Genomic DNA, 16,161 nt, shown 5'->3' on the forward strand with positions numbered 1-16,161 from the left:
AACTACATAATACACACAAATCTAAGTAAAGGGATGGGATAAGAATATGTACATATAAATATATAGATGGGCCATGACAGACCGGCATAGACGAGAAGCAATAGACAGTATAAAATACAGTATATTCATCTGGGATGAATAGTGCAAGATATGTAAACATCATTATTAAAGTGGCATTATTAAAGTGACTAGTGATCCATTTCTTAGAGTGGCTAATGATTTCAAGTCTGTATGTAGGCAGAAGCCTCTCTGTGTTAATGATGGCTGTTTAAAAGTCTGATGGCCTTGAGAAAGAAGCTGTTTTTCAGTCTTTTGGTCCCAGCTTTGATCCACCTGTAGTGACCTCGCCTTCTGGATGGTAGCTGGGGGAATCAGGCAGTGACTCAGGTGGTTGTTGTCCTTGATGATCTTTTTGACCTTCCTGTGACATCGGGTGCTGTAGATGTCCTGGAGGGCAGGCAATGTGCCCCCGGTGATGCGTTGTGCAGACCACACCACCCGCTGGAGAGCTCTGCGGTTGTGGGCGGTGCAGTTGCCGTACCAGGCGGTGATACAGCCGACAGGATGCTCTGAATTGTGCATCTGTAGAAGTTTGTGAGGGTTTTAAGTGACAAGCTAAATTTCCTCAGCCTCCTGAGGTTGAAGAGGCGCTGTTGCACCTTCTTCACCTCACTGTCTGTGTGGGTGGACCATTTCAGTTTGTCCGTGATGTGTACGCCGAGGAACTTTCCAAGTGCTATTTAGTCATCCCTCAGGTCAACAACCTGAAAGGATGGGACACCATTACTTAATACACCCTGTAACTCTTCTGATGTCAAGTCTCGCACACCCCAATACCTCTCTGCAGCTGCCACCACAACCTCCATTTTCTGCGACTTACGTTCCCTCCCTGCAGTACAGTTGATAACCATTGCTATAAATGCTAAAAATCCAATCTTACTCAAACATATATCACTTGTTGGTTTATCCCTCTGTACTGGTACAGTGCTACTACTCTCACCACTCCTCTCAGGATCCCTCCCCCTTGACCCATCTATCAACTTTCTTCACTGCCTCAGCATATGACAACTTCTGCACTATTCTAACCCTGGAAACCTCAACCTGCCTCTCTCGCACGGGACATTTCTGATCCCCAGCCCCATGGGCACCCCTACATTTAACACATACCACTACTTTCCCCAATGCTACACATTCCTTTGTCTCATGCCCTTCTGCACACTTCTCACACCTAGGAACCTCCCTCCTACACACTGCTGTCAGATGCCCATAAGCTTGACACCTGTAACAACGTAATGTATTCGGCACAAAAGCTTGTACAGGATACCTTATATATCCTAACATCACTTTGTCGGGCAAAGAATCAACATCAAAACTCAAAAGAACAGACAATGACTGTTCTGTTTCACCACTCACGCCACCCTGTCTGCGTTGCACCAAACGACGAGCATCACAAACACCGGGAATCTTCCCCTTCAGTTGGTCAACTTTTACATTTACCGCTACCTCAGTAATCACTCCTTTCAATGGCGGCCTTTTCTTGAGAGCAAAACAATTCACATTTCTTGCCCCCATTTGTTTAACACAGAGAGCCTTCTCCCACTGACCAGCAGAAACACAAACAATTATCACAAGACCACTTCTGGTTACCGATTCCACAGCACCCAACTCTGTTTTCACACACCCTGAAACCACAAATGGGTTAACATTTTTTAAATAAATATGTACTCATCTTTATCCTGACCCTTGGTGCAAGCCTAGGGCTCAGAGAACTTCACTACAACTATCAGATCAGGTGTTTCACCCTCATTCACTTCCATTTCTCCTCCTGTCTTCAGCTCACTCTGCTTACACTTTCTACCATTCGTCTTAACAAATCATCTCCCTTTTTCCCACCATTTTTAACTGACTCAAGCTCACCCTCTTCCTCCCTCTCTCTCTTAGACCTCCTCTGCCTCTCTTTTTCCCTCCATTGCTCCTCCGTATTCCAAGTATACGTCTCCTTGTGATAATACTGCATTTCTCCTGACATACATCTTGTTCTTGCCTTCTCAAGGGATGCCATTTAACCGGCTGTCACAATCTCCGTACAATCAGCATGAACCCATCAGGATGTAGCACTCTTCTTCTTCTTCTGTGGGGTTTATCAGCGGTTAGTTAGCATCCAACGTGATGGTGCATTACCACCACTTACTGTACTGAAGTATGGGCCAGAGACAGGGAGAAACTAAATCCTACCTGCCAGTCCCGTTGCTCTTAAAAAATATAACAAAATATTTTATACTATATCTAATGACGTTCTACTCAATATACTTTTTAAACTCATTTCCTGTATCCCCTTTTCCCTCATACCAGATCTCAGCCTCTCTCTTTCTCTCTGATACTTCCCACACTGTAGCAATACATGCTCCACGGTCTCTGTTTCCTGGCAATAACCACACTTTCCTGTTGGATGCTTTCCTATCACATTTAAGACTTATTCAACCGGCTGTGTCCAACCTTTAATCTTGTAAAAATAGCCTCCTCTCTTCTGTCCCTTCCTGCCGTCCTCCCCTCTTCGACTTAACTCTGTACTTGAAATAAATGCCTGCCCTTAGTATCTCTATTCCACTGCTCCCACCATCTCTGCCCTATCACTGTCCATATCAGGCTTTTTGCCTCTGCCTTGCTCATTGAAACTACAACATCAACATCCCCACTACTAAGTGCTTGTTTAGTCAGGACATCAACTGCCTCGTTCCCTTCCACCCCCACATGGGCTGGGATTCAAGTAAATCTTATCTGTATACCCATCTGTCTAATCCAGCCATGGGTTTGTAGCACCTCATGAAGCAGGTCTTGTCTGCTACGTGACCTAAATGACTGGAGACTCATTAACACTGCACCTGAATCAGAGCAAATAACTACTCTGTCTGGCTTGACTTCCTCCATCCACTGCAAGGCCAACAGCATGGCCATCAGCTCTGCCGTATATACATACAGATGATCTGTAATACGTTTCCTGACTTCCACCCCACATTCCTGCAGTACAAATGCTGACACAGTATGTTATGTCCTTGGATCTTTTGAACCATCTGTGCAAATGGCCACAAAATCCTGTGGCGCAGTGGGCTCTCGAGTAAGGCACTGCATCTCAGTGCAAGAGGTGTCACTACAGTCCCTGGTTCAATTCCAGGCTGTATCACATCTGGCCGTGATTGGGAGCCCCATGAGGCAGCGCAGAATTTGTTCTTAACTGACTTGCCTAGTTAAATAAAGGTTAAATAAATAAACATAAAATAAATAAAATCCAGACGTCTCTTAAACAAATCAGATGGATCAACACCCTCCCTATATTTCTGTAGTCTCTCCAACACTTCTAGATCAACTACTCAACACTGCATCCCAGTTATAAAGCAGCTGCCATGTCTTGATGTTCTTCTTTATCAAAAGCTAGCGCGACGCTTTTCCATTTCAAACAAGCGCGCTCTTCCAACCATCATCCACCGTCTCGCTTCATGCGCTTAATACCCTTCCACTCCCAAACAGGAAACTACCTTCCCAACGTTACACAACACAAGGACGAATAGTTATGTAAACAAACTGGAACAGTCACAGAGAACGTGCTTCTTAGTGTCACATGACGTTTTTTTAAAACTTGACCTGTTTTTAGAATTAAAGAGACAATGACAATGTTATTGGTGTCAGCAAATGATGCAAATAGGCCTAAACACATTCAAAACTTTACACAAATGTTCTAAAATATTGTAATATTAATGAGTAATACATCAAAATGCATTTTCAACACTGATACTTCATACTTCAAACAAACACTCGCAAATCATACACATACAAATACTAATGTGATTATGGGTTGTGTAGCATAATATCATTTGATGTAATTTACTGCATTTCAAACACTTGTTAGAAAACACATTGAGACAGATTTTCCTCATTTCAAAGGCACAGACAGAAGAAAAAGAATATCCAATGACATTATTCAACTAATAAATTGTATAGTCCTATTGGCTGGCAAATCAGCCCATTATCCAGCCCAGCAGTCTAACATTTCACGGACTTGTAATGCTGTTATGAAAGATTCTGGTTTTGCCTCTTGTCTTTTGAATACTATTATGACCCATTCTTTGTGGTGAACAATCTCTTTTTCTTCAGGTCTTCGGGCCCAAAGGACACAGGAAGCAGGTCTTCTATAGTCATTTCCTTGTAAGAACCATCAGGCTTGGATAGGTAGACGGACCAATGATCACCAAACTACAAAGAAAAGGGAAATTGGATTATTTGAAATGTTTCCATTATAGATGCATGGCTGTGTGTGAACCAGTACCTGGGTTTGAGGAGACAAGACCAGTCTCTGACGCCCAGGATCCTTGAATTCAAAGTCCCATTAACCAGCTCTGGAAACGTTATAATGTGAAAATACGTTCAGTGCTCACCAAAATATGGAGTTTCGAAGAGCAACTATCGCCATTACTGCCGTTAGGTATAAATCTATATTTTTATCAATTCTCTTTCGTGATACTGTTCTGCTGCTGGATCAACCGACCTGAACGTGGCAGAGTGACTTCATTGGAGGTGCCGAAGGTGGATTTGGCGCGTGGGCACTTGGTCCAAAAGAATAGGTACTTTTTATTTAGACCTTTTTTGGAAGTACAGACCGTGTGTAACGGCAGTAATGACGATAGCTGTTCTGCAAAACTCCATGTTTTTGTGGTAGTGAACATATTTTGACATTATAACGTTTGCAGAGCTGGTTAATGGGACTTTGAATTGAAGGATCCTGGGCGTCAGAGGAGATCTCGTCTCCTCATGTCCAGGTACGGGTTCAGGCTGTGTGAAGTACCTTTGATTTTAAAACAACCATACATGTTGGTTTCATGGTTTAGACCTTTGTTCCATTATCAATGCACTCATTCACATATATAAGTTGTTTAAATCATTTATGTACCTCTCTCATGAACTGTCTGCAACCTCCACATGGTGAGATGAACTGGTCTTCCAGGTCACTACAAAATCAATCATGTCATTAACAACATTACCCTCAATGGTGTTGGCCATAATAGTATAGTTGTGCAGAAATTACAACTTTTTTTGTATTTTCTCTATTTATTATCTACTGAACATTTCAGGAAGACTAAGACATATCCCAAATTACTGTTTATATCAGCATGACTTTGATAGTAGGATGGTTTATAACCATCTACACACTCCGAGGGGAAGCAAAACCCAATGAACTCTATGATGGGGGTCATTAATAATTGTATGTACTAATCTTAACTTGATGAAATCAACAGGATGACTGAATCAATACTTTTTGGGGATTCAGACATCATCGATCAACTGACCGTTGTTTACTCAGAAACAAGGCAAAGTTTTAAAAAGTATGTACCTGGCAATGGCAATAGCCTTAAAACTTCTGTATCCCCCGGAAACAGCTTTTGCAATAGCGGTCCTCTCTGCACAGAGGCCAAGGTTGTAGCTAGCATTTTCTACATTGCATCCTGTTAAGAAAAGTTCTGCATTTGTAAGAGTTCCTGGAATCTCTGGCAGGGCATCACATTAAAAACAGAACACATCACTTCATTTAATAACACTATAAAATAATGACTCTCAATTATCATTCTTGACTCACACTCAAAGGGGTCAATTTGATGCTTCTAAGGGCAATCTTAGTGTCACATATATTCATGTCTCATATGACCTGCACTGAACAGGAATGTAGAAAATCTACCTAAAATCGACATCTTTAAAATGTCTGGGTTGTGACTTCAAGCAGAACAGACACAATAGAACAGACACAACCAATACTGAATCAGAAAGATCCTGTTTGTATCCACTGACCTGTCTGACTTTATCCTCTGGCCTGTCTGACTTTATCCACTGGCCTGTCTGACCTTATCCACTGGCCTGTCTGACTTTATCCACTGACCTGTCTGACTTTATCCTCTGGCCTGTCTGACTTTATCCTTTGGCCTGTCTGACTTTATCCTTTGGCCTGTCTGATTTTATCCTTTGGCCTGTCTGACTTTATCCTTTGGCCTGTCTGACTTTATCCTCTGGCCTGTCTGACTTTATCGTCTGGCCTGTCTGACTTTATCCTTTGGCCTGTCTGACTTTATCCTCTGGCCTGTCTGACTTTATCCTCTGGCCTGTCTGACTTTATCCTTTGGCCTGTCTGACTTTATCCTTTGGCCTGTCTGACTTTATCCTTTGGCCTGTCTGACTTTATCCTTTGGCCTGTCTGACTTTATCCTTTGGCCTGTCTGATTTTATCCTTTGGCCTGTCTGACTTTATCCTTTGGCCTGTCTTACTTTATCCTTTGGCCTGTCTGACTTTATCCTCTGGCCTGTCTGACTTTATCCTTTGGCCTGTCTGACTTTATCCTTTGGCCTGTCTGATTTTATCCTTTGGCCTGTCTGACTTTATCCTTTGGCCTGTCTGACTTTATCCTCTGGCCTGTCTGACTTTATCGTCTGGCCTGTCTGACTTTATCCTTTGGCCTGTCTTACTTTATCCTCTGGCCTGTCTGACTTTATCCTTTGGCCTGTCTGATTTTATCCTCTGGCCTGTCTGACTTTATCCTCTGGCCTGTCTGACTTTATCCTTTGGCCTGTCTTACTTTATCCTCTGGCCTGTCTGACTTTATCCTCTGGCCTGTCTGACTTTATCCTTTGGCCTGTCTTACTTTATCCTCTGGCCTGTCTGACTTTATCCTCTGGCCTGTCTGACTTTATCCTCTGGCCTGTCTGACTTTATCGTCTGGCCTGTCTGACTTTATCGTCTGGCCTGTCAACATACTTTATAACGTCAAAGGATGTTCGAAGTTATTATATTTTTAATAATTTTTCTCTCTATTGTTATGTTATTTTTCTATTTCCATTCCTTAACAGGTTAACAGAATACCATTAAATGTTCTTTACTCCATGGTGCATAACATTGTTATAAATTATCATGACTGTAGTTCTTTTAAGCCACCTGAAGAGTTACGGCAGTATTCAACATACTAAATAAATAAATTGAAGCATTTTTATCAGCCAAAACCCATGTATTCTTATTATTATATTATTTGAAAGCCCCTCACCTGTAAAAACTGTCCCATCATGTGCCAACAGGGCTGCCCCCACCCGGAACTTACTGTAGGGACAGTAGGCAAACTCTTTAGCCCCCTGGGACTGGTGAATAAGAGGTTTAATCCAATCCTCATTGTCCTCTTCACTCGAGTGATTCCTGGCTTCTGTGTCTGCTCCGTCTACCCTTAACTCACCGATCCTGAAGTCTGTCATACCAACCCTTTCTTTGTAAGTGTCTGTTGAGAGAGAAAAGGAGAGATAAAAGGTGGAAATAGAGAGTGGATGGATTGAAAGCTGTACCCAACAAGCAGGTTTTTAAGAGCCCCACAGCTCACACATGGTCTGGGTGGGAGGGGCACTGGCCCACTCTTCAGGGGAAGCCTAGCGTGTGTAATGACTTTTAAAGAGATCATTACCATATAGGGTTGGGGGGCAATTCCTACTTCCTGAATGTACTGATTTGAAATGGAATTGACCCCAACCTTTATCATTACTTTACTCTGGCTAATGACTTTCCTTTTAAACAGGGGTTACTTAAATTATAATGGCTCATTCGTATGCTTATAACAAGTCTTACAATCCATTATGCAAAATCATGTATCATAATGCATTATTGATTATACCTGCAGACTTGTACCAAATCTTTATAACAAGTAAATTATGATTGATTGATACATGTATGTGCAGTGAGGGTAAAAATGTAAATAAAAAAAACACAGAAAGACCTAATACCAAAAAATAAAGTATTTATTGTTATAGAGTGTTTGTATGATGATTGTTTAATAATTATAATAAAAACCTATAATAATAGATTGGGTTTTGATAGGTTCTGAACAAACTGAGTAAAAACTCAAACGGACAACTAGATAAAGCTCATACCAAGTTTATTCACCCACTGAGTCATACAGCTGTAAAGACAAGGCATGATTACACAAGCACATATATATATATTTTTTAAAACCTTATTCTACCTGGGGCGGCAGGTAGCCTAGTTGTTAGAGCATTGGACCAGTAACCGAAAGGTTGCTGGATTGAATCCCCGAGCTGACAAGGTAAAAATCTGTAGTTCTGCCCTTGAACAAGGCAGTTAACCCACTGTTCCTCGGTAGGCCATCATTGTAAATAAGAATTTGTTCTTAACTGACTTGCCTAGTTAAATAAAGGGAAAATACATTTTAAAAGTACTACAGTAGGAAAGACATTGTGGTGGGCCACTCTGGCCCCCCCCCCATAGGTTTCTTCTCACTTCATCTGTTGATTTGACCTCGAGACGCATTCCTCACTCCTCCTTAGTTCCACAGCTGTCCTGCCTTATCAGAGACTAACAATTGCCTTTCACCTCTCTCCTCAGAAACATTGACCCCAAAATATACATACCTTATACATGTAAAGTAATTAATGCGTTCTAGTATGGTAACATAAATCAGTACATTTCAAGCAAGAGTCTTAACAGTTTATATAGCATTTTTTCTCTCTTCACAACAGAATAACAAAGTTGAACTGTTGAACTGTCAATCATGGTTTAATACAAGGTTAAAGGTTAATAATCAAGGTTAATAATCATCAGATTCTTACAGATTCTTACAACCTCAGAACCTCAATGCTTAAATCTGATATCTGTAAAGACATCATTTAGTCAGTGTCCAAAGCTAACTAAATTTATGAGAAAATTGTGGTTTATTGCTCTTCCACACAGAATGACATACTGTAGGATCTCTGTGCTACTTCCCCTAATATTGCTTCTATATTGGCCCTCTACTCACAGCTAATGTGATGCCACAGCCACTGCTCTTGTTCATATGGTTTAAAACTGTGACAAGCAGGAGTGGAATAGTGTAGTATTTTATTTTACCTCATGGTGATTTATATCCTTCTATTCAATTCATTGTGGAACTGTTCTCTTCCCTGGGTGCGCTACCCTTCCTGGACATTGGTCTTGATTCAGTTGTTGGGGTTGTCACTGTTGATGATCCAGTCGATCCATCTGACATACATTCTGACTTGAGTGTAGACTCCTGGGAAGTAAGGGTTGGCACAGCTGATTCCCCATGAGACGATGCCTTCCAAGTTTCCATTGCAGATAAGGGGTCCGCCCGAGTCGCCCTGTAGTACAATAACACAAAAGACACAATGATGAACAAAAGCTCTGGTCCTTTTGTTAGGGATATAAAGTGTGAATACACCACTCGTATCTGGCCAATTTCATGTTAGTTACTACACATTTTACATAACACTGTTTTGTGTCTGTTTTTCTATTCTACGACTAAATTGTGAAATTGTGATATTTTATTTTGCCATTGAAATGCTATTGTTGTGGTTTTAAAGAATGTCCTGTGATCTGGGGATCAGCATCTGATGTCCCTTATCTGAAGACCTCATACTGTACATTTCCATAATTCAAACTAAATCAATTCCATTGGCTCTGGCCCAGTTTTAGAGGCCCACACCCTATATTATTCATAGCAGTCTATACCTAGGCTCTTGTGACAGATGTGTTCTGCTTTTCATGTTTTGTGTTTGCTTGTCGTGTATTGTGTAATTGATGTGTATTGATCATTTCATGCAGGGCTATCTAGAACCTAAAAGGGTTCTTATGCTGTCCCCATAGGAGAACCCTTTGAAAAAACATTTTTGGTTCCAGATAGAACCCTTTTGATTCCAGGTAGAACCTTTTTGCGTTCCATGTAGAACCCTTTCCACAGAGAGTTCCTAATGGAACCCAAAAGGGTTCTACCTGGAACCAAAAAGGGTTCTACTTGGAACCAAAAAGGATTCTCATATGGGGACAGCCACAGAACCCTTTTGGAACCCTTTTTTTAAGAGTGTGGTCTCAGCATGACTCACTGGTTAAATAAAGGTTAAGAAAATAATATTTGATTCTGGGAAGATTAGGCTAGTCTGTACCTGACAGGAGTCCTTGCCACCAAAGCGAGACCCAGCGCACATCATGTTGTCTGTGATCCTCCAGTAGTAGTAGTGGTGGCAGTAAGGAATGGTCTGCACATCCACAGCACGCAGCACAGGGGACAGGAAGTAGCTGTAGATATGCGTGACGCCCCAGCCGCTCACCTTACAGGTGGTGTACCCTGGGAGAGCAGGGGTGTCGTCTTCTGGCAGTGGGGCAGGCTGAACGTAGGCATTGAGCTTGGCTGGCTCACTGAGCTGGAACACACACAACCACAGGAAAGGCACAACATCAGATGCTGCTGACCAATCAGGAGGCACACAATCAGATGCTGACCAATCAGAGAGAAGGGATCAAAGGGGGCGGAGTCAATGTTATGGTACAATGTCTAAGCTGCAGCAGTATCCAAAGTTATGCAGTGAGTAGACTAACTGAAGTATTGAAACACATTAACAACATGGATAGGTTCCAATATCTACACTAGCATACCACTTTCCCAAGCTTCATTGTAAGTGGTATGCACGTCTCTACCTCATGGTAATGGGATGGAAAGTCTCTTACCTTGATGAGCATGATGTCGTTGTTGAAAGTCTTGTAGTTGTAGCTATAGTGGACCAAGATCTTGGAGATGTTGAACACTTGCTCGAAGCCTTCTTCCTCGACCAGACTGTGCTCACTCAAAACCACCTGGATCAGCTGGGCCCTTAGGAGGAACAGACATGATCCAATCTAGTAAGAACTATGTCCAGGGGAATTGGAGAGGATGCATATAGAATTGTTGCAACCTACAACATAATACACTACTAACATCAAGGCGGTGACCCGATCCTGTAGGTTCATGCTATACAACATTCGCAGAGTACGACTCTGCCTTACACAGGAAGCGGCGCAGGTCCTAATCCAGTCACTTGTCATCTCCCGTCTGGATTACTGCAACTCCCTGTTGGCGGGGCTCCCTGCCTGTGCCATTAAACCCCTACAACTCATCCAGAACGCCGCAGCCCGTCTGGTGTTCAACCTTCCCAAGTTCTCTCACGTCACCCCGCTCCTCCGCACACTCAACTGGCTTCCAGTTGAAGCTCGCATCTGCTACAAGACCATGGTGCTTGCCTACGGAGCTGTGAGGGGAACGGCACCTCCGTACCTTCAGGCTCTGATCAGTCCCTATACCCAAAGAAGGGCACTGCGTTCATCCACCTCTGGCCTGCTGGCCCCCCTACCTCTGCGGAAGCACAGTTCCCGCTCAGCCCAGTCAAAACTGTTCGCTGCTCTGGCACCCCAATGGTGGAACAAGCTCCCTCACGACGCCAGGACAGCGGAGTCAATCACCACCTTCCGGAGACACCTGAAACCCCACCTCTTTAAGGAATACCTAGGATAGGATAAAGTAATCCTTCTAACCCCCCCCCCAAAAAAAAATATATAGATGTACTATCGTAAAGTGGTTGTTCCACTGGATATCCTAAGGTGAATGCACCAATTTGTAAGTCGCTCTGGATAAGAGCGTCTGCTAAATGACGTAAATGTAAATGTAATTCCCCACCCCCAAAACATTTACTCATTCAAGTGCGAGCTGGCCCTTTGAATTTTTTGATGTAATTGACTGTTGGCTTCAAGCATCTGTTCATTGTTTCATGAAATGTATGTATTCACTACTGTAAGTCGCTCTGGATAAGAGCGTCTGCTAAATGACTAAAATGTAAATGTAAAATGTTATGCAATAGGATAGAGTTGACCTTCCCTTCAACTGTGACACTACTATCCCATAATTGTAGTCAGTACTCACGGTCTCCAGCAGTGGGCAGCAGACACCACCCACTGGGGCCGAATGAGGGTGGCTCCACAGTAGTGGTTCCTGTTATACTGTATAGATGCCTGGTACTTGATAGAGTACCGTTCGACTTCTTGTCCTCCGATGATTCTCTGTGTCAATGTCTCTGTGGATTAGATTGAGAGGACAGTTTGTTATTAATCTGAATTAGTAATCTGAATTCCTACATGTGCATTGCGCATACACAATTATTCAGGTGGTTAGTAAATTATACTTGAAAATATAATTATTTTGACATAAATAATGTAGTTGTCATCTTTATGTGAATATAATTAGTACTTTACTTCACTTCAGCTGTAACGAAAATGTTTGATTCAACATAAGATAAATGCATAATCTAAACAACTATTTGTGTGTAAAAACAACTACAAGGAAAATTTTGTTTAATTTACATTTTCATAATATTTCCTTTCAATTAAAGAATTTTAAGTTCGTCCAACAACTTGCCATGTGGCTCTGTTTTCAGAGGATTGTGGGTAATTGATAATTTTTTTAACTTTACGATACTTTTACACAATGTTGTACGCATGTTTGAAGAATGAAAAGCTCATTTCTATATTAGTATCAAACAGTTTGTTAGGGTATGAGGTGTAATGGATCATGATGAACGAATATCAAAACTGTCTGGCAAATTGACGTTAAATGATGAGAGCACCCATTCTCACCATTAATAAGATCATGTGAGTCGCTCTTGACAGAGGCAAATACATCAAGCTAGTTAGTGCTAGTGGAATGAGCACTGTGCTCAACAAATTCCTGCTAAAGTGGATGAAAATGTTGAGCGATGAAGTTCATAAAGCCACACTAAGACACGATCAATGAAAGTAACTACATAATCAGAAAGATTAAGTAGATCTAATGTACAATGACAGTTCTGGATTTGCTCAAATTAAGTTGGATCATAGCCATTGTTTTATGCTGGACTTTATATATTAGTGTTTGTGAAACACTAAAAGGGAAATATATTATATGTAAAAATACACCATGTTGGAAATACTCAAAAAGCTGATGCAAAAAGTAGCCAATTTTTTAAAAAGTGGAACTAACACGATATTTTTTACAGTGTACATTAAAAACCGTTATGGATACACTAATTGAACAGATGGCTGAAAAAGGAATGTTCGAGGCCTGATGTTCTGTGGCCAGTATTAGAAAAACAATGTTAATACTGAAACAGTTGTAAACTGTGCACATTATTTACAAACAAATTGTAACATCCGTCGTTAAAGGTAGACCAAGGTGCAGCGTGGGTTGGGTTTATCATATTTTATTTAACGTTGAACCGGCAAAAAACAAAACAATGAACAACACAACGAACGAAAAGTTTTGCAGGCTACTTACAGCAATACAAAAACAAGATCCCACAAACACAGGTGGAAAAAAAGCTGCCTAAGTATGGCTTCCAATCAGAGACAACGATAGACACCTGCCTCTGATTGGAAACCATACCCGGCCAAAACATAGAAAAGAAAACATAGAATGCCCACCCCACACCCTGACCTAACCACACAGAGAAACAAACCCTCTCTCTCAGGTCAGGGCGTGACAGTACCCCCCCCCCCCAAAGGTGCGGACTCCCGGCAGCAAACCTGAACCTATAGGGGAGGGTCCGGGTGGGCATCTATACTTGGCGGCGGCTCTGGTTTCGGGACGTAGCCCCACACCGCCCGCTGATCCCCCCGCTTCCGTGTCACCGGAGGAACCAGACCGTGGATCAGCGCCGGAGGCTCTGAACTGCCGACTGCCGCTGAAGACTCTGGGCTGCAGGCCGCCACTGAAGACCCGGGGCTGCAGACCGTCGCTGAAGACTCGGGGCTGGAGAGCGTCGCTGGAGGCTCCGGGCTGAGGAGCGTTGCTGGAGGCTCCGGACTGGGGAGCGTCACAGGAGGCCTCCTACGTGGAGCTGGAACCGGTCTCACCGGACTGGGGAGACGCACAGGAGACTGGGTGCGCAGAGCAGGCACAGGGTATACTGGGCCGTGGAGGCGCACCGGAGGTCTGGAGCTCAGGGCTGGCACACCCTGTCCTGGCTGGATGGTCACTGTAGCCCAGCAAGGGCAGGGCGCTGGTACAGGACGGACTGTGCTGCGCTGGTGAACGGGGGGTACCGTGCGTAGAGCAGGCGCAGGATAACCTGGGCCGTAGAGACGCACTGGAGACCAGATACGCTGAGCCGGCGCACTTCTTCCTGGCTGACGGCCAACTCTAGCACGGCAACGGTGAGGAGCTTGCACCGAGCGCACCGGGCTGTGATTGCGCACTGGCGACAAAGTGCCCATCACCGCATAACACGGTGCTTGCTCGGTCACTCGCTCCCCACGGTAAGCACGGGAGTTGGCTCAGGTCTTAAAACCGCCTTAGCCAATCTACCCGTGTGCCCCCGCCCAAATTGTTTTTGGCGCTGCCTCTCGGGCCTCCGTTGTTGCCTTGCCTGTTGATCTCGTCACTGTACCTCCCTCGCTGCTTCCACCTGTTCCCATGGGAGGCGATCCCTTCCGGCCTGGATCTCCTCCCACGTCCAGGATCCTTTGCCATCCAGGATGTCCTCCCATGTCCAGTCCATCGGCCCACGCTGCTTGGTCCTTTGGTGGTGGGATCTTCTGTAACGTCCGTCGTTAAAGGTCGACCAAGGTGCAGCGTGGGTTGGGTTCATCATATTTTATTTAACGGTGAACCAGCAAAAAACAAAACAATGAACAACACAACGAACAAAAAGTTTTGCAGGCTACTAACAGCAATACAAAAACAAGATCCCACAAACACAGGTGGAAAAAAGGCTGCCTAAGTATGGCTTCCAATCAGAGACAACGATAGACACCTGCCTCTGATTGGAAACCATACCCGGCCAAAACATAGAAAATAAAACATAGAATGCCCACCCCACACCCTGACCTAACCACATAGAGAAACAAACCTTCTCTCTCAGGTCAGGGCGTGACACAAATACTAACCAGCTGTATATTGACAGCGTACTGTAAATTGTTGTACTGTTATAAAGCATCAACAACGTACTTTTAGCTGTCGACAGAGTCACATGGTACCACATATGCGTTTCTATTGCGCTACAGGTTTCACATGGCTTAACTTCACATGCTATTACATATTGTAACAATGTTAGTCCAATCATGTAACCTGGACTGTAGGGACTTCAAATGTCATAGGATCCTGGACCTGACACCCGTGATGATGAGGATATGCTGTAACATACAATGGGTATTCAGGGCCGGACTTAGGCTAATCATAGCTCCTTTAGCTATGTCTTTGTTTCCACTTTACAGCCAGCACACAAACAGGCACACAAACAGGCACACAAACAGGCACACAAACAAGTGTACAGGCCGCATACAGAAGCATCTACCTTTCAGAGTACTCTATTTACTGTTTTTACTCTGCCCCAAACCATACTGGGATTTTAATCATCCTTCTATAATTCAAGGCGTATTTGTACTGTTTACACATATGGCCTATTACAAGTATTTTTTATTATCCAAGTGTGATCTAGTAGTAACCTACCTCTGACTGAGAGAGCCAGTAGGAGCAGCACTGCAGACCATGTCAACTGTTCCATGTTTACTTCACTTGAAACATGGAAAAACATAGAATTTGATTAGAGAACTCCCCAACAATAACATAGCAGTGTTTCTAGCCTACATAGATGTCCTAGGGATTGTTTTATCTCCAGACAAAATCCCTCACAGATTCTGAGAGATCAAAGTATGTTTCTGATATCCTCAATTATGTGATTTTTACATGAGATACATCCCATCCCGTGTTAGGACCACTGAGATGATTGAAGACGACATCCTGTAACTCTTCAAACTTGCTCTTTTCCCTTAGAAAGGTATTCAGTGTAGTTTAAACAAAATTTCACATGTAAAATTCAATAACTTGACAGATAGAATTCATGTAATAAGGTCATTGATTTTAACAAACCAATCCCATATCTTTGACTAGATGTAGCTTTTGACCCCATGTAAGTAACAATGGACTTCAAAAAATAAACTTACATGTTTTACATAAAATATGCACCAAAAAACCCATGAAAGTATCTAGAAGTTTTGCTACTCACCAACAGCCACAATCCTTCACTGCACAGCCTTCTGGTATCTCCAACTGGTGGTTCCAGGGTTCTCCTCTCGCCTTTTAGAATGATACCATGCCCTTTTATTTTGCTTTGTTATGTCCCATCATGCATATGAAATGGTTTATCCCACAACACAAGACAGAGACTGACCTAGTCCATGACAAAACATTGTGTCCTCCATTATCTCCATTTCTAAGCCTTTTCTTGATTGCATCTTGGGGCTCATTGTTGAGTGGAGGTAGCTGGGAATTGAACACCTTTCTCCAGTCAAGCCCA

The 16,161-nt window shown here is 43.0% G+C and overlaps 2 protein-coding genes across 2 annotated transcripts; both read right to left on the minus strand.

Moving 5' to 3' along the window:
• Positions 1-3,600: 3,600 nt before the first annotated feature.
• LOC106572574 (cytidine deaminase) lies at positions 3,601-7,385 on the minus strand. Its single transcript, XM_014146875.2, has 4 exons — positions 7,077-7,385; positions 5,384-5,495; positions 4,943-5,000; positions 3,601-4,248 (listed from the first exon to the last, which is right to left on the minus strand). Exons 1-4 carry the CDS (start codon positions 7,276-7,278, stop codon positions 4,108-4,110), a joined length of 513 nt encoding a protein of 170 aa, XP_014002350.1. The 5' UTR covers positions 7,279-7,385; the 3' UTR covers positions 3,601-4,107.
• A 547-nt stretch (positions 7,386-7,932) lies between these two features.
• On the minus strand, positions 7,933-15,929 carry LOC106572575 (trypsin I-P1). Its single transcript, XM_014146877.2, has 6 exons — positions 15,871-15,929; positions 15,315-15,379; positions 11,757-11,907; positions 10,532-10,673; positions 9,970-10,227; positions 7,933-9,168 (listed from the first exon to the last, which is right to left on the minus strand). Exons 2-6 carry the CDS (start codon positions 15,367-15,369, stop codon positions 9,007-9,009), a joined length of 768 nt encoding a protein of 255 aa, XP_014002352.1. The 5' UTR covers positions 15,370-15,379; positions 15,871-15,929; the 3' UTR covers positions 7,933-9,006.
• Between the last annotated feature and the right edge of the window lie 232 nt (positions 15,930-16,161).

The sequence above is a fragment of the Salmo salar genome, chromosome ssa15, assembly GCF_905237065.1.
Source record: "Salmo salar chromosome ssa15, Ssal_v3.1, whole genome shotgun sequence".
Taxonomy (NCBI): domain Eukaryota; kingdom Metazoa; phylum Chordata; class Actinopteri; order Salmoniformes; family Salmonidae; genus Salmo; species Salmo salar.